Below are 23,932 nucleotides of genomic sequence, written 5' to 3'. Positions count from 1 at the left end.
TATGACTTAATTAACTTCCCTTGCTAAAAATATAAGTAACAAAATTAAAAAAACAATTACTGATATCAAAATTCACTTTTAAAGACAAAAACCTTATAATAATCTTGAGTATCTGTACTTAATTTATTTAACTAATATTAATTTAATATTTTGACACATAATTCTATTAAATCTAGTGAACTTTTTGGTAATTACCTAGGATAATGTTGAAACAATGTCAAATTGAAATTATATTATATTCGGTGTCTTTTTTAACCATAATTTTAGGATAAAAATAATGTTGAAGCCTAATATGTTTAATCTAAAAAGATTTTTTGTTTTAAACAAGCTATATAAATACATATATATCTAAAAAATGTAGTTGATTTTATTTTACATATTGTAATAAATATAAATTATTGTATTGATATAATTGCTTTATATTGTAAGATAAAAGAGATTGAATATTTAAGTTTTATTAGTTTATGAAAAATAAGTTAAATTTAATTTCTGTATCTATAAAATATAAACTTTTAGACAAAAATTTTAATTAAAATAGACATCAAATATAATATAGTTTCAGCTTGATATTGGTGCCACATTATCCTAGGTAATTACTAACTTTTTTGTCTGTTTTAAGTGTAAAAATAAACTTATGGTAAAAAAAATCATCAATTGTAAAAATTTACTGAAAATGTACTGTAATGTTAATTTATAGTTTTTTATTATAAATTCAAATATAAAAAACAAATATTTTCTTATGTTTATTGTAATTAGTCTTATCTTGTATATATTGCATTTCTTTTTCTATAAAAACTGATATACTTCCAGGTTTTCATTTGATTTTGCTTAAACTTCAAGGCTTTTTGAGTAAATTTTAAAATTCTAGTTTTCCATGTAAAATGGCTACCCTGAAGCTTGGCAAATTTATCTTTAGTTGCAGCCTCAGTAAACACTTGTTTAGGGATATAAGTTTCAGGATATCTTCTTCAACTTATTTTGTGGTTGTCTATTGACAAATAACTCAATTAAAACAAAAAAAAATTGAATAAAGTCTTATATAACAGAGGAGCAGGTGGTTTAAAAGGATAAAACTTGCTTGCTTGGTTTTTTGAATTCATTAATTGTAGAAAAAGATAGTTTTTACTAAAAGAAATCAAAATTATTTTTTCAAAAAAGTCAAAGATTAAAAAAAATTAATTAAGAAATAATGCTTTATGTGATGGTAACACAACGTTCAAACTGAAAGCATTTTAAACAATGCTGTTTTTTATACTCTTTTGTTTGTATTAAAAATTGCTGTTATTTTATTCAAATTTAAATGGATTTTTGATGCACTATTTGTTTTATGAGTATCTCCTTCAATATATCAAACATGCAATAATAAATAAAGAATCAGTTGATAAAACATCAACTGATAAATAAGTCTTTTTTTTTAACTTTTCAAAATATATATTTTAACTGTTCAAATTAATTGTTTGCTAACAAAAGATCCTAGTGAAACAAGCTCACTGGAATATAAACAAAAACAAGTTATACCATCTTCGTTTATTTTACCGCCATATGTTTCTATATGTTAACAAATGTATACATCTACTTTATGTATACACATACTTTATTTTACGCTTCTATTCTTACATTACAGTAATTATTTTTTGTACAAAACCCAGTTGAAGTGTGTTGATTCTTTTTTTTTATGAATTTTATGTCAAGTTAATATTAACAAGTTTATATAATACTTATTATTTTAGTGATTTTATCATTGATAAATTTTTTTTTTCAAGTAGGAACAGTATTTATTTTTTCCTACTAACAGTATTTTTTTATTCTAGTTTTATTTTATAGAACTTAATACTTTTAATTAGAAATTGGTTTATTTGAGTTTGCAACAGCTGATTGTGAGTTCACACTGGTGGCAGTGTTCACATTATTGGATTGTTGATGTGATTTTGTTGTAGTGTTGGCAGATACTTAAATGGGGATTTGAGCTTCACGATTTTCACACACTTTGTGGTTTTTGGTGTTGAGATTTTCACCTTGTGAGTGTTTGCCAAATGAATGTCACCAAATGAATTTCTTCCATTAAATAGATAGTTTTTTTATTTTTTGGTTAGTTAAGTGTTAATTTTAAAAGGGAGATAGAAGTACAGGTGATGACAAAGTGCTTGCTTGACCTTCAAAAAATGTTTATAGATAGTTGTAGAGGGAAGAGTAAGTCTGATGCTTTTCTACCCTAAAAATAATTATAAGAGTATTTTTTTACAAAGAACAAGCTTCCTTACATTCATTTAATATTTACTTTATTTTTTAATGTTTTCTTAAAAATTTTGCTTTTTTATAAATTCAATAATGTTAAATGAATTATTTATGTTAAAGATGTGCTTCATATAAAATTCATAATGCATTGTCATCAGCTATTGGGTACAGAAATTTCAAATAGAAATGGTAGATACCCTTATTTAAAAACAATCTAAAGAGATAAAGAAAATAACTAAACAGCAACAGTTTCATGGCCAAACAATCACTCTTTAATTTATTTTTTTTGAACAACAAAAAAGGGGTTTTAAATAGTTTGTCCTATACCTGGTGTGCGAAATAAATTCGGTTATCGAGTCGTACACCACTCCGATACAGTTTAACGTCTTGTTTAGGGCTACAATGCAATGTTTATGATAAAGTTAGTTTATTTACCCAGCATTCAAAAAAGTTTGAGTACAACTTACTTTTGAATTTTGGTAGTTAGCATTAACATTTTTATAAATTTATTTTTAATTATTAAATTTCAAGGGGAGTTTTTTTTATTAGTTCTTTGTAAGCTATAAAAACGTCATTAAAGTAGCTTATAAATAATTTTTTGATCAAAATTACACTTACACAAAAGTTTTTTTTTAATATCTTATAATTTAGACTTTATTCAATTTGAATATTTATACTTACACTTTTAACTTCTGACCATAGGTCACGTAAAATATTTTGTTCAATTCCAAACTAAAACAGTTCACGTATAACATTTTTTAGAAAAAATAAGACTTTTGAGCTCGTTTTTATAGTTAAAGTTTTAAAGTTTATCCATTAATACTTTCAATACAAAATAAGTATGAAAAAACTAAAATTTCTTGAAAGATTTAAATAGATACCTTTAATTTAACAAAGTGAATTGTATTAAATTAAACATTAAGAATCAATATTTTAAAAAAGGGAAGGTAAAGTTTTGTAGATACTTAAAATAAGATATTTATAAATTTTAAACATTTATTCGCAACAAACCCGTTTCCAAAAAAATTAATAGAGCTTAAAATTGTTATCTAATTTACTTTAAAAACACTTCAAACAATTCGTCTTTCTTTATAAATATGATATTTTAAATTTACATTAAACAAAAACATCAAAAAGGTATTTTCTTCAATCTAATTTGATAGCACAAAGTTAATAAAAACTGCTCGTATCAACTTATTGGTTTTGTGTTAAAATTTAAGTCTGGCCATACTGTTGATAAAGTATGTTAAACTAATGTAGAGTTATATACCTCATACTTGAATTATAGTATCAGCAATGTATGATACTATGATGTAAAGACTGAATTGTAATAGTGTAGTAAAGTATTTCTTAAAGATTTTTTTTGATTTGCAAAAGATAATTTCTCAGTAAAAATAAAATATAGACTACTAACTGGCGGGCTTACGTTGCCAAACCCTATTTTAGATTTTTAATTCTTAATGACTTCAAAATATACATTATGTGAACGACAGTTTGATTATTTATCTGTGAACAACTTTAAAACTAGTTTCAGAATTTTTTATTATTTTAAAATTTTAATGGAAAAATGTAAACTTTTAATTTTACAAGTGACAACATCTTTGGCCAGCTAAAACTTTAGTTTTGGAAAGAAAATAAAAACTGCATTTAATAAAGGTAAAAAGTATAATTTAAAAATCTAAATTAAAAGATATTAAAAAACTATAAGACTTTTTTATAAATCGAGGTTGTATATAAGCTTACGATAAAAAGCTAGACTTATTTAAATTGTAGTATGGTTTACTAACCAAATCAAATAAATAAATAAATCCATTTTTTATAGTTTAATTTAAAATAAATGTATGTTATAATGAACATATGTTATAGTTTACTGTGTTAAAACTTTTTTTTAACTTTTACACTTATAAATGTTTGTACTGTACATCAATTAAAGTTTATTGTTAAAAACTATTTTAAAAGTTAAAAACTATAAAAAGTCTTAAATTGTTATTTAAAAATTCACAAAGTCTATATTACTAAATAAAATGACAACAAAAAATAACAATAAATCAAAGTAAACTCTTCAGTTTTGTTGTTTTATTAACTAAGCAAGTAAATTTTAGTAACTAACAATGGAGTTTTTTTTAACGAACAATAGAGTAAAATTCCTAAAACTTTTATTTATATAAATAAGTTAAAGAAAAAAAAATTGCCTTATGATGGCTTTACTTAACTACAGCTTTTCTAAAACTTTTTTGATTTAAAACAATATTTATCAATATAACTTTTCAAAATATAGTTTTAATTGTTTGCTAACAAAAGATCCTAGTGAAGTAACTTCACTGGAATATAAATAAAACCAATTTATACAGTAATCTTCCTTTATTCTACCAACATATGTTTCTGTGTGCCAACGAATCAACACACTTCAACTGGGTTCTGTAAAAAATAATTACTGTAATAAGAGAATAGAAGCATAGAATAAAGTAGGTGTATACATGTTTTGATTAAAATAATTTTTTTTTTACAGATAATATACTTAGCATATGACTTACTACATTGTTGTTTTACATTTTAACTTTCATATATAACACAATTTACTTATTAAATATATAAAATATCTGTATGGGATATTTAAATTAAACAGCCGACTCCTACTTTACCAATTAATTATTTTATTAATTATAAAATACAATATACATTTAATTTAGGTCATTTTGATTTTATGTATGTCGCTGTAAATTAATTATCGGTCAGTACATTGCAAGCCCAATAACAATTATGTTTTTTGTGTTTTGTTTTTTCCTTAAAGTTTAATTTTTTTCCTTAAAATCTAATTTTTTAATTTTTGATTTTTACATTTGAACTAAATCTGCTTCTTTCTAATTCTATATAACTTTGATTGAATTATTACAAACATTCAATATATAATATACATGTTACATCGAGTTTCTGTGACTTTTATTGCCTTCAGCGTCGTTAAGTTTTATTAAATTTTATTGATTTACTAACTAATGGTTAATCTTTTATTTTTGTTCAAAATAGATCACATAATAACAAAATTAATGTTCTTTACAATACAAATTAAATATTTTAAATAACTGTATTTACATTGTGACGTAATTATTAGTTGTAACGAATGTATTTTTTTCGTTAGTTAACAACAGTAAATTTTGAATTAGTTATCTTTCCTATTAACGTGAGTTGTTTGTTTATATTATGTTTTGTTGTGTAATTTTGCTTACTTTACTTATTTTAGACTTAATAATCACAAACATCATATAGTTTTATAACAGTCGGATATAAGTATTTCACCTATTAATAACTATTATCTGTAGAAAAAAAATTATTTTAATCAAAACATGTATACACCTACTTTATTCTATGCTTCTATTCTCTTATTACAGTAATTATTTTTTTACAGAACCCAGTTGAAGTGTGTTGATTCGTTGACACACAGAAACATATGTTGGTAGAATAAAGGAAGATTACTTTATAATTTGTTTTTATTTATCAATATATGAATATTTTAAATCTCAATTTTAAAAAAATATATACAATTTATCTAAATATTCTTTAAAGAAAATAAAAAACTGATTACACTACCTTATAAAAATGTTTAACTATGATCTTTTATTTTCAGACAGCGAGGTTTTCTTTTTATTATAAAAAGCAGTAATAGTAATATGTTCTTTAAAAAAAATCCTATTTAAATACAAAAACTTTTTTTTTTTAATTTATATTTTTAGTTCATATAACTTTATTAATGGCTTTTGTTACATTTTATTTTTGATGTTGAAAACGAAAAGTAAAAAAAGAAAATACAAAATATTTTTATTTTGGTTCTTTAAGTAAATTTTCACATGCTTTTATACTTATTATAATAATTAAACTAATAGAAAAATATTTTAGAATTCGCATTTGTATTCAACTGAAAGCTCAAGTAATTTTATGATTTCGTATACTTCCATGCATTGCTCGAACAATTTCTTACTGTGTTTTTTGGATATTTTTTCGTTTTTCAAAGAAGCAGCAATAGGATCACCGATTTCTATCTACAAAAAATCGTAAAAGTAAAAAAATATTCAAGAACAGGGTGCTTTCAAATTTATAGTAGAATAGAATTAAAAAAGAAACAATAAAAAACGGTTTAGTACATTAAAGTTGAAATAGTTACATAATAAATATAGCAAAAGTATTGTTAGACCTAATAAAATATGATAAATACCTCCAGTTTAAGGCCTTCTGACTCAGATGGATTCGCTTTTACTCTTCTAAATCCTCCATTACCGTCTCTTTCCAGTTTGTGATGCCTTCTTTTTCTTTTACGTTGTTCTGGCATGACAACTGTATTGTCCACATTTTCTTCCCATTTCCCGCTAGTCAACTCATCAACCTTTCCTTTCAACACTCTAACTCGGGCATTGTGCACTTCGCTCGACATCGCTCTGTTATGGATATCTTGTTGTGCCACTCCTCTTTTAGCTCTGTAATTGGAAATTGGTTAAACAATCTTAATAAAAATATTTTTTTAAATACAATTTATTACTACATACCAGGGGCGTCGCGTGGGGTGTTGCACTGCCGCAACTGCACCACCTTGAAATTTTCTAAGAAAAAAATAAGTATCTATAACGTTTTAGTTATTTTTTTGAACGAAATCTCTTTTAAAACTTCAATTTTGAAAACGACCATTTTGCCCACTTCACTGCCGCAAACTCTTAGCTGACTGCCGCAAATGAACTCAAAAAAGCAAAATTTCTTTAAGAATTACCGCAAAATCAATATCTTGCGGTAAGTAAGCTAAGTTGAAAATTCCCTAAAACAGGACTTGCTTAAGTATCATCTACAAGCTATTGTAAACATAAAATAAAAACAAAGCAAGCTACTGCAAAGGATTAAACTTGAGTTTATGTACCCACATAATTTTTTAAATTTAACAGATCACTTCTATTAAAAGATTTGTCATAAATTGCATATTTTGAAAAAAAAAGATAATAACCCTAAATCACCAAAGTCTTAAAAATTTGATTTTTTATTTTAATCTGCATACATAAACTTAACTATAACTGATTGTTGTTATCATACAGTTAATAAAATAAATAATATAATTCAAGTTCTGAAAAAAAGAATTAAGAAGTTTATTATAAACTTCTAGTTTACTCTTACAGAAAAATATTTTAGATTTATATTAAATAAAAAATAGTATTATTGAAAAAATCACATATTTAAATAAAGTAAATAGCCTTAATTTAGAAACTTTGATTACTTAGAGTAGTTTAACATTTTAGGAAAATTTAGTCTACCTCTACTTTATATAACTTTTGATTTAATTTTTTTATAAACAAAGCAAAAATTTTAGATAAAATTGTTGAAAAATGGTTGCCTTGCCTCATAATCAGGATAACTTAGAAATGTTAAAAACTCAAGATGACCCAAGATAAATTAAAACAGACCAATTTAGAAAAATATTCAGGCTGACTAAAGCAGTTTTAATTTTTACTCTGAAAATAACAAGGTTATTTAAAATTAAAAAATAAGTGTTTTACCCCTATGGCCACATGAAAACTAACTAACCAAACTTTTACTTCTATAATGGTTACATATTTATAAATTATCTTTAAAATTCTTGAAAAGTTCAACAGCCTCACAACTAAACTTAAAAAAGTTGAGCTCCTGAGAAAAATACTGTCATCAAAATGAAAAACAAATAAATATTAAATAAAGAAAAGATACCCTTAAAAAACTATTGAATTTTAAACCTCCAACAAAAAACATTAAAATTAGAAAAAAAGTTAATAAAAATGTTAATGTTTGTAAAAAAAAATGTGCAAATTAGTGAGGAGTAAGAGGGAAGGGTGTATAGGCACTTTTTTACATGTTTTTCTTATTTTAATTTTTTCAGAAAGCTAATAGTTACTCTTTAATAAACTTGAAATTTCCAATTAAACTTTTAATTACAACCAGTCAAAGCCAGAGAGTACAATGGTTTATTATACAAGGAGCAAACCAAAACAGCAAAAAATACAATTTTACTGAAAACCTATATTCTCCATCATTTTTAAAACAATTTTTAATTAAACTTTTTCATCCTAATTTTTTTAAAACTTTATACTTTTGTTGAAGAGAAGTTTTAAATTTTTAAGTATCAATATATATTTTTATATATACAAAAAAAAACTTTTGTTATAACTTTTTTTTCTTGGTGTTTTAAATATCTAATTTAGCAATTTTTTTTTTGTTTTATAAAAGGAACATCTAAAGATTTTGAGACCAACTTATATAAAAAAGATATGATTTTAGTGATTTGATTAATTTGTTGTTTGAGTTTATATTATAAAAATAAGGATTCATTTGTACCTCTGACTGTGAATTACCATATCTCAAAAATTTTAAGAATTTTTTATATTGATAAAAGATGACTTGTAGTTAAATTAAAACTGTATAAAGTAATTTCAGTAAAATAATTCTAAAGTAGATGTTAAGGGCATAAAGGGGGGTAAAACATTTTTTTAAACACTGTTTTAGTTTGTGCCTCCCATTATGAACCTTTTGTTGCCTTTGACCGGCTATATCTTAAAACATATACTGAATTTTTAAAATCTGTAAAAAGCATCTTGTAGCTTAGTAAAAACTACATAAAATAAGATCAAATTGTTTCATCCCTCCTATGCCCTTAAAAGCAAAGCTTATCTTCAGGTGTAGCAAAAGTTCAGTTGTTTTAAAACTTGACAGTAAAAACATATTTTTATTAAAATAATTGATATTTTTTTAAATTCTGCACCACCTAAAAAAAACACCACGCGACGCCACTGCTACATACATGGTTATTTTTTTATTTTAAAGCTTGCACAAACTTAGTGTAATTATATTTGTTTGCTATATGCATACAACTTATTATGTAATTAAATGTTCTAAAAACGTTTTTACAATAATATGTTTGACTAGTATTTTTTAATTCATTATAATTTTTTTTTGTAAAACTTTAACATACTTGTATATATTTAAAACAAATAAGCTGTAATTAAACTTCTTGATTTAAAAACTATTTAATTTTTAGTAAGGCTTTTTTCAATAACGGTTTTTTTTGAATTATTTGTACGATAAAGTATAAATAAATTTAATGCTTTAGTAGTTTAACTTTCATCTTCAACGGTTCTAAATAGTAATTAAATAATGACAACTTAGCTAAGCGATATTAAGGCTTTATTTTTTAGACAAACCTTGAAATAATTCATTATGTTAAAAATCACTTATAAAATAATACATAACACTTTAACTTTATGTCTATTTTGAATCATATTAAACATTCATGACGTTAAGTCAAAAAATAAATCGTAGAAAAACTGCATTTTTTTATTTAAACTATTGTAAAATGTCAGCACAATAGTTATTACAGTAGTAGCTTGTACGAAAAAAAAAAGACTACCTAGACAAAATTTTTGCTTCGTAGCAAGGCACCACAAAAATTGCAACAAAAATAAATACACAAAGAGCCCGATAAAAATGTTTGGAAAACATCATGTATGAAAAATTAAACGTTTAGTTTTTAAACTAAAAAAGAAACAAAACGTTAAAAATTTAAGTTCTTATGTAACATGGGCTTTATATACTGTACTAAATGCACCAAACTAACAAAACTTGATACATTTGTGTTTTATATGAACTTACAAATTTTCAATCTTTGTATTTTTTTACATTTGTGTTTTTGTTATCAAAACTAATTATTTTTAGTTCATTTAATTGTGGGAGTTTTTGTAACTCTTTGTTTCAAAACTTTTATTGTATATTACTTTGTTTTATGTATTGTATTTGTTATCATTTTATAAGTTTGTTGCATTCTTATACTTTATAATACTTTATAAAACTACTTGTTACTATACCTTTAAAGAATACTAATAATTACAAAAGTAATATTTTTTTTGTTTTTAAGAACAACGATTGTTTAAAATTACTAGCAACGGAGTTTATCTTAAACTTTTTTTTTGTCTTTTTCTTCTAAAATTATCATAAAATATTAAAACATTTTTTTTCGAAATTTTAGATATCATCAAACTAAATTTAAAGTTTAAATGTGTTTATATTACTTTTAATTAGTAGTGTAAAATCCTCAGCTTAATAGCGTAAACGTTTTTTATTACTTAAAACTAAAAGTTATATTTTTCTATAACTTTGTTTAACTTTAAAGATGTTATTATTTAAGATACACTGTTAACATTTTGTTTTAGAATGGAAACTAGTATGTAATAGCTTTATGCAAGTGTTATTCTACAAATACGACTGACACCCATAAAATAACTGACCCGTATTTATTTACAAACAGTTCTCCTATTTTAGTATCATTATGATCCACTAAAGTAAGTTAGATTTTAATTTAAACCTATTATCATAGCAAAAATAATCTTTACTACATTTAAAATTTGTTCTTTTATCTAAATTTTTTGTAGTGATTCAAATCAGTGGCGTAGCGCGAAACTTTGGTCAGGGGATGCGCAAATTTTTTTTCTAATAAAATCCCCTAACTTGAGACTTTTGTAATTAGCCATAAAAAGATCTTTTTTAAGTTATATAATTGAAGTAATTTTATTAAATAAAGTAAATTCGAAGTTACTGTTCTAAAGAATACCTATATATTTCAAAATTAAACCACTTAAAAAAATTTAAACTTCATTAGAATTACTTATACTTGCACAAATATTAACTTACTAAATAAAAATTGGTTTTTACTTATTACAGTAAACTTTATATATATAAAAGTTAATATATTTAATAAAACGAAAGTATCTTTTTTTTCAACGAAAAATATATCAATTTCTTGAGTATACAATACAACAGTGATAACAGCACCTCATTGCACATTATATACATCAAACAAAAAAATTTAAAAAAAAAAGTGAAATTTTATAAATAGAATAGATTGTTTGCTTTTTTAATGTAGGTTAGGTATTAAAATTAAAAAATTAAATCTTAATTATAACAAAATTAAAGCAAGATGAATTTAGCTTACTGCATATTTTTAAATTTTTATTACATACAAATCAAAAGTTGTCGAAAAAGAAACATATTAAATGACAAATGTAAAACACAAGACATAGTGGAAAACCGTTTTATGGTAAGCTTGAAACGTAAGACTTAATGACAGTAAAATATATCTAAAAGAATATACAAAATATCTAATGAAGAAAAAAAAACATGAAAAAATCTATTTTTAACAAATTAATTTTTATTCAAAAAAATATTCTATTGTAATTAATTTGAAAACCATTACCAAAGTTATTAATAAATACTTAAAAGCGAAATTTTTTATATAAAAGAGTTAAATATTTCAAAAATAATAACATCTATAATATCAATAATCAATATCTATCTTGAGTCAATAAGATAGAATTGTATTAAACTCAAAATATCTTATACTTTTAGATATCATAGCTTTTAATATACTTCATCTTTATGGTAAACTTTTTAATTAAAAAATTAAAATCTTCGGTATTAAAATAGAAAGTTTTAATTTTTTTTTGAAGAAATCTGAAAGGCTAGTTTTTTGTTGTCTTAATTTATATATTTTTTGCTATATTACTATATAAAACTGTAGAAAAAAATCTTAACAAATGAAGAAAATATGAAATATAAACAATGTTAAAAATTTTTTTTTCATATAACTTGAATTCCAGTCTTGAATAATAGCAATATCTGGTGTTGGTCTGCTATTTTTCAATTTGAGCTTTTCAACTTCAGATAATTTTCCAATCTGACATTTTTCTAGATTTGCAACGTTCCATACAATATTACTTTTGGTACTTTGCATATTTGTTTTAGTAACAATCTTAAAATTAATCAAAACAAATTTTTACTTATTTTCTAAAATATTATAGTATACATTTTATAAAATAAAAAAATCAATTAAGTTTAAAGATACCAGGATCTCCTTGCCACTCTTTGAGTCAAAAAACTATCCTAAGTTAGTTTAAAAAAGTCCTTAGTCGTCATGAGCATTTTAAATTCCTTTGAAATTTATTTTTTAAACTAATAAAAACTGAGTTCTTTAACAAAATTGGTTAGAAAACAACATAAAATGCAAATAAATTTACTAGATCTCATTCATAATGAATAAAAAAAATCACTTGAAAGCTTATAAAAACATTAAAACTATCCTGAGTTTTTTAATAAAAAATCAAAGCTATCCTAAGTCAGCCTGAGTTAAAAAAAAAACTTCATAAAATCCTGAGTTATCCTCAATGTAAAAGTTCACTAAAAGTTTCTAATAAAAAACAAAATGTTTAAAAGATAAGTTTTTAAAGGTCAATTTTTCCAAGTTTTTAAAAATTTACAAAAAATATAACTTTTCCCTTATCTTAAAATCAGTTTATCTAAGACCTTAAGGGAATAGCATTTTTAAAATAGTTTACAAACAGTTGGTAAAAAGAAGATTTTTTAAATACCATCTATTTCTACAAGTTGCTTTAAATTTATTCTTGATGTGACTGAACAAATTTTAAAATTACTTGCTACAAAAGTTGATAAATCTTTTAACTCTGTTGCTGATAGAACAAAGTACTTTGATTTGTTTATTATCTTAATAAAAAAAACTACTTTTACTAAAAATTTCAAGCTTACTGAATTAAAAAAAAAACTTTTTGTATAGTGAGATTAAACTGTTATCCCAGTATGAATTGTTTATTTATAATTTGTTTTGTTATATTTATTATTTGTCATAAATATATTTTGCTTTTTATTATTAGTTTTATAAAATTATGTTATTAATATTTTTATTATTAATTTATTTTTACTTTATTAGTAGTTATTTATTGCTATTTTTATTACAATTTGTTTATTCTTGAATTACTATCACTATAAGATAGGTTTAGCTTTATGGTTTGTTAACAAAATGTTAGCATTTGTCCTTTTAGAAAAATCTGTCATAAGTGTTATACTACTGTGTTGCACTACATTAGTTGCGTTCTTTTTGAATCTAAATTCTTATGAAGTTTATGAATTTATAATTTTTTTCTTATTGAAATTTTCATCAAAGTCGGTACACACTTACGCACCGAATCAGTATATTTGGTAATTGGTGTTCAAAAATTTGTTTAACTTTTCAAATACTAGATAAACGTAGTTGAAAAAAAGCAAAATAAGCAGAGAAAAAATAATAATAAAGGATAAAGATAAAACATTCTTTTTTTTTAGGTGGCACGAGTGCGCCAGTGTCCCTCCCCACGCTACGCCCCTGATTCAAACATATATACGCTTATATATCATATATTAATAAATTACCTAACCCATAAATGTAGAATTACACTCTAAAAATATTGATAAAATTTTAGCGTTATTTGAAATTAAAACACTTGTACTATGCATTCCGAAAAAATTGAAATAAAACTAGTTTGAAACGTTAATCACTTTAGTATAAAGCTAACTGAAACATTTTTTGATTTTTATATTTCTAAATGAGAACGGCAAGTTACGTATAGCAAGCTAGATCCGACCTACGGCATACTTTTTTGGTTAATTACAAAAAAAAAATTATAATATGCATTTACAAATATGCTCTTAATTTGATTTCAAGTAAACATAGTACTTAATTAATGTATGTTTCAATAAAAATCTGTTTGCAATGACTTTTTTCAATGGTCAGCAGAGGAACTTTTTTAAGTAATTCTGACCAACTACTTATCGATCTATAAACCTATACTTATCGATCGATATAAAACGATCTCTTATCTAGATTTTTAAAATAACAAAAAATAATTAAAGAAAAAATCTGATGAAAGGCTTAACTGAAAGTTTTCTTTTGAAAATTACAATACAAAAGCGTTGCATGAAGTATCAGAAATTCTTTATGTAGTATATTATTACTGCAGAAAAAAAGACAATTTCCTAGTTGTAATTAAAAAAGTGTTACGTAGACCTGAAAAATTATAAAGTTTTGATAAATAAGGTGTTATAAATTCATAAACAAGCTAAATTTTTGCTGGATACTGACTTAATGATTTACTTAACTCGAAAAAACTAGTAAGCTTATATAATATTTTTTAATTTTTTTAAAAATTAATAGTTTTATAACTTAAAAGTATTCGGTTTTCTTTCAAAAATACTTAAAACTTGATTATTATTACCCAAACTAGCAACTTCTAAAGTTTGCTATAAGGTACAATTTATATTCCAAGTTTTTGTTAGACATTACAGGTTCTAATGTTACAATGCCGTCAAAAGTACAAAATTAAAATTTAAATTTAGCTAATGAAGCGAGAATGTTTTTTTTATTGCTTAAATATTAGTTTAAATAAGTTTAATATTGAAAAAACTTGCTTTGATATTTACTTACAAAAACATAAATTTTTAAGTTTTACTTTGTAGACCTGATCATATTTTATGAGCAGCGAAACGTTATAAGTCATGAAATATTTACTTACAAAACTATTGTTTTGATCATCCAATGTTGTTTTGATATCTAAGATTAAATACCTTTTTAATTTATATCTTAAAACCTAAAGCATTATATTTTAAATCTAAGTTTTATAAGAATACAAGTGAACAGAACATGGTTAAAACTAAATTAAATTACTAATTCTTAAGTAAATGTATTAAACTGTACTTGATAAAGAATATAAATTTAGATTAGAACTTAAGATAGATTTCTAAATTCATTTGAATACTTTGAAAACTTCTATTAAACTATAAAATAAGTGTAGATTTTTTCTTAATTCATTTAAATAACACATTTCTTGATAAAATATTTCTAATGTATTCAATTTTGAATTTTGAATATTTTATTTTTTTTCGTATTTTTAAAAATCAATTTTTTTTTGCAAGGTCCTACTTAAAGATATTTTGATATAAGTTTGCGTTTCAATTATAAAAAAAAAAAAATCAAAGAGTAGTTTTGTAACAATCGTTTTGTAACAAAAATACCAACAACTATTCTGTGACGCGCAGTCTGTAATAATTGTTGAATTATTTAATCGGGACAAGATATAAATCAATCAAGTTTTACTTATCTTAATTTTCAAAAAAAATCGAAACTTTTTTTTAATAAACTATAGTACTTTTTATGTTGTGATAAATAAGTGTTAGAGCGAATAAACAGATAATCTTAAGTTAGCATTAATTAAGGTTAGTCTACAACAATAATAAAGACAAACTTAAAAAATGTATTATATCCATAAATAGAAATAAACTCTATAAATAAAAAAATTCTATTTGGCTAACTCTAACAATTTAAAATAGAAAAAGTTATTCAAAACAATTCTTGTAAAAGTTTTTATTAAGTACTTATTTAAATGAAATTAAAAAAAAAAAAAAAACTTTTGTTTAAATTTTCTTTTTACTTTTAAATGCAATCTACAATGCATTTTAAAAATTTTTACATAGTTTTCAAGTTTAAATTTTTACTTGTAAACCTTTTAAAGAAACTTAGTTTTGTAAAATCTAATTCAATATGTTTTTTTTAAGTTTTGTGTAAAAATACATTAAACTTTAAAGTTTTACTTTGTATATATTAGAAAATCATGTGCTTTAAACAGTTTTTAAATTGACTATTTTAAATAGTTATTATATATTTTAAAGTAACGTTAATAATTAGCTTTTCTTAAAACCTACTTTAAAAAGTATACACTTTAACACAATAAACTATAAATCTACTATTTATACCTTATAAATAAGTCTTATAAGTACAATAAAGCAAATCTTTATCAAGTGGTTTTAAAATCAAAGTAAACCTTGCTTTAAGTTAATCTAAAACTTTTATGTTTCATCGTTAAAGCTTAAAAGCTATAGAAAACACAAATCTGATTATTGGTCAATTTCTACGCTACGATACAGTAACGTTTAAAAATACATCCGAAAGTTAAAGGTTTCAAAAGTTTCAAATTTTGTTTATTTTATCTAATAAGTAGTCATTAAATATTCTGCTTAATTTTTGCAATGATTCTTCTTAGTTTAAAAAAATAATTGACAGTATGCAAATAAACATAAAATTAATACAATAGTCTTTTTTTGCCTTTAAAAGGATTCCAATCGTTTATTGTTTTTCTTTGCAATGTAAATTTGTCTGATTGAAACTTTAATGTTATTTAAGTCTAAGCTAAATATTTTAGCTTAATACTTGATATTAAAAAAGTTATAAATAAAGTTTTAATGATACTCTTTTTATTACTAAAGTTAGTCCTTAATGAGTACAAATATTGATAAAGCTTTAATAACATTCGTTTACTCTCTATTGTAGCAATTACTTTTGTTTGTTTATTATCGTTTACACCATTAGTCTAATAAATAATCTAATAAACAGTTAAATCATGAACTGAAATTATTGATAAAATAAAGAGCTAATACTGTCTTAAATATCTTTATATGTACTTTCTTCTTTAAAAATATATTTTCTTTTGAGTTCATAGTTTATCAAGTTTAATTTATAGGCATAGAACAGAGAGTGTAGAATCAGTAAACTGTTAAAATGGCAACGGTAAAATATAAGCAAGTTGTATAATTTGAAATAAACGAACCTTAAACTTTCTTAATATCTTTTTTATTTAAAGTAATTCACATAAAAACTAAAAAAAAAATATTTAAGTTTATCTAAAAGCTTAAAAGTAATATTTATGAAGAAAATAAGACTTGTAAAATATTCAAAAGTAGTAAACAATTATACCTCTAGTTACTTTTGAGTCTAGTATAATACTACAGTTAACATTGTATTTAAAAACTGTGTGATGTAAAATAAAATAGAAAATTAATTTTTAAACCTCAACGGTAGTACTATGTTAATTTTTTTAATTCTCGTTGCAACTTAGAATTAATAAACCTAATGATTGTTTTATATTAAAATTAATGTATACATAATATAGTTTTAAAACTAATATAACTTAACAAAAAAGTAACTTTTACATTAAGAATTCTTTTTTCTTGATTTTGTTTTATATGAAGCTTTTCGACATATACTTTAAATCGTTATCAAGTGATAAAATAAATTTAAAATTACATACTGATTAAAAATTTTATAGAATTTATTTAAGATATTATGACGTATGCAAATACGCTTTAATTAAAATAAATAGCGTTAGCGTGGTTAAAGTAAAACTATTAACTAGTAAGTAGTTGGTAGTGTTACTTTACAACTTGATGTAATTTGATTATTAAATCTAGGCCTTTGTTTTTTGATTATTATCGATTTTAGATTGTAAAACTAACTTATTAAATTAGTTAAGTAATAACTTGAATAAAAAATAATTTAATTTTTTTATGTTTTAGTAACAATAAAAACAAGCTTTGTTGTAACGTTTTGTATATCAAATAAAATGTTGTTGCTCACTTACGTAAAACACTTCATTTCTTAATCCTTAGTAATCTGCAAAGTTCAACCATTTAAACTTGTTCAACGTGCAACAATGTATGCTCAGTGCGTAAATAAACCTTATAGAAATAACGTGGTTACCAATTAAACATAGTGATAGGCTTTGCACACTAAAATCGTTTACTTAAATTATGTTTATATCGTGTCATAAACTTAAAAAGTAAAGCTAAAACAAAAAAATATTGAAAATATGTTTAATTTTATGACAAAAAACTTTTTCATTTAAAACTTTAACATAATTATTTGTTTGTTTGTTAGTCATTTTGAAGTACTGTTTTATAACTAAGTATATTTAGAGTTCAAAATAACCTTACATTTTTGTTGTATGATTAATAGTTCATTTCGTAACAAAATTTTTAGAAATTATGAACAATTTTATTTATAGTTTTGATAAATCCAGTAAAAGAAAAACTTTAGACTTTTTTTTTTTGCATTACCAAGTTTTTATAAAACAGTTTATAAAATAATATCTTTGAAAGATAAAAAGCAGTATTTATTTTTTTTGGCTGAAAAGTTCGCTGCAAGTTTTTTAGGATATATATTTTAGTAATCAAAGCAATTTTATCGACTATTGCTAATAATGAAACTACTCTATTGTTTAAATACTTTTGAAAATATCTTTTATCAAATTAAACATTAAAAATCTATTATTGTTTTAGTTTTAAAGTAATTTATCTATTAATAATTATTGCAAAACCAAGTATTTTTTTATTATTATTATTATAATCTGTTCAATAGAAAAAAAATGCACTAAGTTAGATCCACACAAAACCTTAGGTTTATAATAATTTAACATATTTCAGCTAGTCTGACTTTCTTGTGAATGTTTGAACTCATATTTATTCAAACAGATTTTAAACTGCATATATCTTTTTTGAAGTATAATTATTTTCTAATTATTAGTAAACAATACATATACTTACATATTTACAAATGTATAGAAAACACAGACGGCTAAATAAGTTTAAGATTTAAAAAATACAAAATAGCGCTAATAGTTCTAAGCTTGTATATTAAATCGAGAAATTATTTCTTTTTCAACTAGCGTAATACTATCTATATTTGGTTTAAAATGTTTCTATTTTCATATAAGTCATTAAACGACTATCATGTAAACATGTAAAATTATTTAACCTGACTTCTTTGTATTAAGAAAATTTTTAAATTAGTTTTGTAAAAAAAAAAGATTTCTCAATATGTAGTTAACAATGACCATATTTAATAGATTATTTAAAGCTTTATCGTAGTTTAGGATTATTAACTACTATATTTATACTTTTTACGATAAAAAGGATGAATGTTTAACACCATAGTTTTAACAGTACCAATTTCTTAAAATAGAGCTTTTATTTTTAGGATAACTAGTCGAAAAAGGGTTTCTTTTAGTCTAATAACAAAAAGAGAAGTTTTTAAAACTTGGTAATCTAAAAAAACATGTATAGAAAGTAAGTGTTTTATAAAAATTTTGTCTAAGAAAAGGTATTCTGAACAACTTATTTTGTTGTGCTTTTTAAAATAAATTTATACTTTATCATACTGTTTTTAATGTTATCAGTGATTAGAACTCGTATGTATATACATTAAATTACGTTAACAGGACCTAATAAGTTATAAAATATATTAAATATGAATTTTTTAAACTTAATCTTATAAATTTGTTTTTCTTTTTTTACTTTTTTAAAGTTTTTCTTTTGTTTTTTTAACGTCATTGTTTTTGATGTTAATGATTATATTTACAGAATTTTAGTTTTAGAATGCGAAACAAAAACTAACTGTTTGGTTTTCGTATTAACTGCGGTTTTTTAAAATACAACTTTTTCACTAGTCTCTATGTCTTTTTCACGAATTTTTACGTATAACTATTAAGCCTTTTATTAGAGATATTTAAAGTTATAACCTCAAAACTTTGTTCATTTTACTTCTTTTTTAGTTCAACTTATACTAAAGATTCACAAACTTTATAAAACTAAGCAAGTCACCATTACTTAAATATTTATCAACATTTTTTTTGATAAAAAAAAAAGTATTACAAAACTTAAGTCATTTTATTACAAAGATTTTTGAACTTTATAAGTTGTTTATTTAAGTATTAGTACGTCGTAAGTTTGTAAACTAATAATAAAGGAACTTAATCACTATAACTGCAGTTTTTGTCTTAATAAAACTGAATTTGTTCTTCACAAAAGTGTATCATCAGTGTGCAAAGCTATCAAAAATGTTTAAAAACCACTTCTGTATACTAAAAACAACAGTTTTAAGTTTAAACTTTAGAATACTATTTGCATTCAAATAAGTATTTTGTACGTTTTATTTGGTACAACATCTAAATAAAGTTGTTTAAAACTAACAAACCTCAGATAAAAAAGCGTAATTTTATAAATTTAATGTTCTAAAAGTATAAAGTTCTTTTAAATTTATAAATGCCCTCGATAAACAAAACCAACGGTCTAGTTTGTATAAAAGAACAGGAATTTTTTTTTTATTAATCGTTTTAATTTAGTTTCAAATCATAGTAACTTTATTGATAAATACAAGTTAATAATTGCACTTAGTAACACTTAGTGCACTACACTTCATTAAGCGCGTGTAAAGATCTTCTAAGAATAATAAAATCAATGAAAAAAACCCGAACGTACGCGAAGAAAACCAAAAAACGTAGCATGAGTAGAATGATGTCATTGCACTTTTTCTTCAACGTATCTCAGTTTTAGTATAAAAGGTGTTTGCTTTGAGAACACATCATAACGATTTCTAAGTTTACTATATTTAAGTATTGCCTGATAAAGCTATCAGTTAAACCAATTTAAGAAAAGATGACTTTTAAGAATTCAAGCTTGAATATTAAAACACTAGTTTTCATTGCAATTTGTGCGATTGTTTTGAGTGAAGGAAAAAGCTTGTCAAGGTTAGTTAAGCTAATCTGTTTTTAAATCTTATAGCATTAACAATAATGCTTTTAATACCGTTAATGTAAAAAAATTGAAATTAAACTAAATAATTATACAGTAAAATAGTTCTTTTATAAACTTTAGCCGGATAGAATATTTATTTATTCGTACAACATAGAGTCGTTACCCATATAGAATAAAATGTTTATTACATTGAGACGTATATTGTTAATTACAGAACTAAAAGAGGAACAGCACTACAAGATCTTCACAACAGAGCGATGTCAAGAAAAGTGCACAATGATCGAGTTAGGGTATTGAAAGGAAAGGTTGATGAGTTGAATAGCGGAAAATGGGAAACAAAGACGGACGATACAGTTGTCATGCCAAAACTCCGTAAAAGAGAAACATTACATCACGAAATGGAAAGAGATGGTAATGGGGGATTCAGATTAGTTGAAGATTTGATTCCAACTGAGTCAGAAGGACTTCAGTTTGAGGTATTTGTTAGAATATTTTAGTTCTAAAATTAAATAGTACTTTTACTTCCTTTAAAACATAAACTGTCGTTATTTCTACACCGTTTTTTAGGATTTATTTGAATAATAAATTTTGTAAACATATCATTTTATAGATTAAAAAGCTTCCTTATGTCTGTTTTTATACTAAAACAAATAACTACAGATCGAAATTAAAAAACATAAGCCTTCGTTGAAACATCAGAAAATTTCCAAAAAACGCCGTAGAGAACAGTTTAAAAGATGTCTTGAGATTATTGAGGTTATAAAACTACTGGAGCTCTCAGTTGAATACAAATGTGATTTTTAATAAGTTTAATTTTAATAAGTTTCAGCAACCACTGCTAACTTATACAATTTTTTTATACTGTAAGATGCATTTGAAACTCAAATGAAAGTTATCGCCTTTGTACATTTAGTTTCTAATTATTCTAAGTTATTAAAATTTTTGTTTTGTAAAGTGATGAAAATATAAAATTTATAACAAAAACTAATAAAGTTTATTTAAACAAAGATCATATCATTTTTTTAACAGAAATCATTTTTTTAACCTGAAAATCGAGAATTACTTTATTAATAACACAATGATTTTTTAGAAAGATATGAATGAAAAAAAGATTATGTTTTAATTTATTTATGTTCCATTGCGTACTCACTTTTCGTAGATTCATTTTAAAACCTAATTTTTTTTGTAAGGAAATTAAACTTGTTTACACTGCCTAAAGTAATTTTAACTAAAGTAAAATTTGTCTATTTGTACATTGTTACGCTATAAAACATTATTTTAGATTTTTGTTTTATTACTGTTCAACAATTTTTTTTACATTTTTTTAAGCCTTGCCAAAAACAAAACTGTTAAAAAGTTTTTTGTACTCTATATAATTTTTTAAACTTTGGTATTTAGATTGTGAAAACTGAGATTATTTTGATTATTTTGCTTTTGAATACTATTTATTTACTTATTACTTTAAGTTTTTTGCCTAAATTGCTGTTTTTTCGTTTATACAATAAAAAGATTTATGTAAACAAGCTGTTTTCTAATTTTGGTATATTGATGTATACTAATATTATGTACTTTTTACTTAATAGGTCACAGTAAAAGTTCTCGACTTAATGAAAAGGAGAAAAAACAATTTTTTAATTTTATGAATAAAACAATGTTTTACTTGTTTGAAATAAACCAATAAATCAATTTTCAATAATAAAAAACAAAATCATCAGTTGAATAAAATTTTATTCAAATAGAATAAACAATAACAAGATGTTATTGAACTGATGATCTCGTTTGGTTTATTTCAAACAAGTAAAACATTGTTTTGTTAGAAAATTTAAAAAATAAGTAAATTACTATCAAACTAATAATAAAGTTATTAAAAATTTTGTTTGATTAAAGCTTTTTTAAAGACGTGTTTTATGAATAAGTTGCTTGAAAACACTTTATCTAAATTTTTAGTCTACTTGAACTATTTAGTTTGCGTAAAAGTACAGTTGTAGTTTAACGTAAAGTTTTTTCTTATAGTGTTGTATCATTAGTTATTTTAATATACACTAGAAATATCTTTTTTATTAATCTAAAACACCTGTGTACTAAATAGTTTGTTGGAAAATATTACTAAATAAGTTGTTATGATAGATTTCCTAGGAATAAAAATTAAGTTGCTTTGATTGGATTTATTTCAAACTGTGGTCAGATAAAGTTTAAATGAGTTTGCACTAAAGATAGCTTAGTTTCAGCATTTAGTTTGTTTTTGTAGTCTAAAATCACTCCAAAGTAGTAAGGTAGTAGTTTTGTTTTACCTTTCTATGGTAGCTTTTATAAGCAAACCAGTAACGTCTTGCTTTTAAGTACCTAAATATTACATGATGACCTTTTTTGAATAACATATCACTAAAGGTATACATTTGAATTAATATTTTAAACATTTTATTGTAGGTTAAAATAATAATTTAAATTATAGTCACCTAAAAAAAAAACTAACATTATTAAACATGCTCACAATAGTTTGTATATTACAATTATTCCAATTTAGTTTTACTAAAGTTGAATTAAATTTAGCATTTAAAAACTAATGATTTGTATATACGTCTAAATTTTTGTAAAATATCATTTAGCATTAATTAAAAACTTGTTAACTTTCGTAAAGAGAAATTAAGTTTTGTGCGAGATAAACTTTTTAAAAACATACTTTTTACCTTAAGATTTATAAAATAATTTTATGTTAGGCTAACTTTATAGAAGACTACTTTTAAGAACATTCAACATGTTGAAATGACACTGTACAGTTTTTTTATTGCACAGCTAGAAATTATAGCCTGTAAAGGTTAAGTCGTAAATATGAACACGAAACTATTTGAACAAAAAAAAAATTAAACTTGCTTACATAGAGTTATAGTATTTATAACAAATTTAAACAGATTTTATAACACATTTTTATATTAAGTGTAAAAGCCCGGCTTTAAAAACTAATAAGTTTTGTTAAAACAATGTTGATTTCTTGACGTATAATTAAATAAAGTACATAAATAATACTAAAAGTAAACTTCAAATTACTCTGAGATTTAACTCACAGGTACGAAACTCATTAGAAAATATTTATTTTGCCGTTAAAAAAATAAGTAACATCACTAAATAAAAGTATAGTATTTTTGATTTTAGAAACGTTTAAAACATAAAAACTTTGAAACATTGCAGCGAAAATTTTATGATACTTGATGTTTTATAAGCTTTATCACAATCAATTTTATATATTAACTTCTTCAATTAGATATTAAACAAATGTTATCATTCATAATGATTGAAAGATATCAATTTTTTTATGTGAATTGTGTTAACTATAAGAAAACAATTTAGTTGCTAAGTAATTTAAATGAAAAAATATATATTCATGAAACAGTAGTTCACATTTGAGTTATGCATATTATTTTTATAGTAATATTTTTTTAGTTATAAGTTCTTTATCAAG

The 23,932-nt window shown here is 23.0% G+C and overlaps 1 protein-coding gene across 1 annotated transcript; it reads left to right on the top strand.

Annotated features, from left to right (window-relative positions):
• Positions 1 to 20,324: 20,324 nt before the first annotated feature.
• Positions 20,325 to 21,510, top strand: LOC145831995 (uncharacterized). The gene is made up of 3 exons (XM_082939352.1): positions 20,325 to 20,468; positions 20,690 to 20,951; positions 21,136 to 21,510. Exons 1-3 carry the CDS (start codon positions 20,377 to 20,379, stop codon positions 21,277 to 21,279), a joined length of 498 nt encoding a protein of 165 aa, XP_082795478.1. The 5' UTR covers positions 20,325 to 20,376; the 3' UTR covers positions 21,280 to 21,510.
• The last annotated feature ends 2,422 nt before the right edge of the window (positions 21,511 to 23,932 follow it).

This window comes from Thalia democratica, chromosome 3 (genome assembly GCF_965202585.1).
Source record: "Thalia democratica chromosome 3, ktThaDemo2.hap1.1, whole genome shotgun sequence".
NCBI classification, from domain to species: Eukaryota; Metazoa; Chordata; class Thaliacea; order Salpida; family Salpidae; genus Thalia; species Thalia democratica.
The sequence above is the reverse complement of the archived record's forward strand: the minus strand, read 5'-3'. Positions and strand labels throughout refer to the sequence as shown.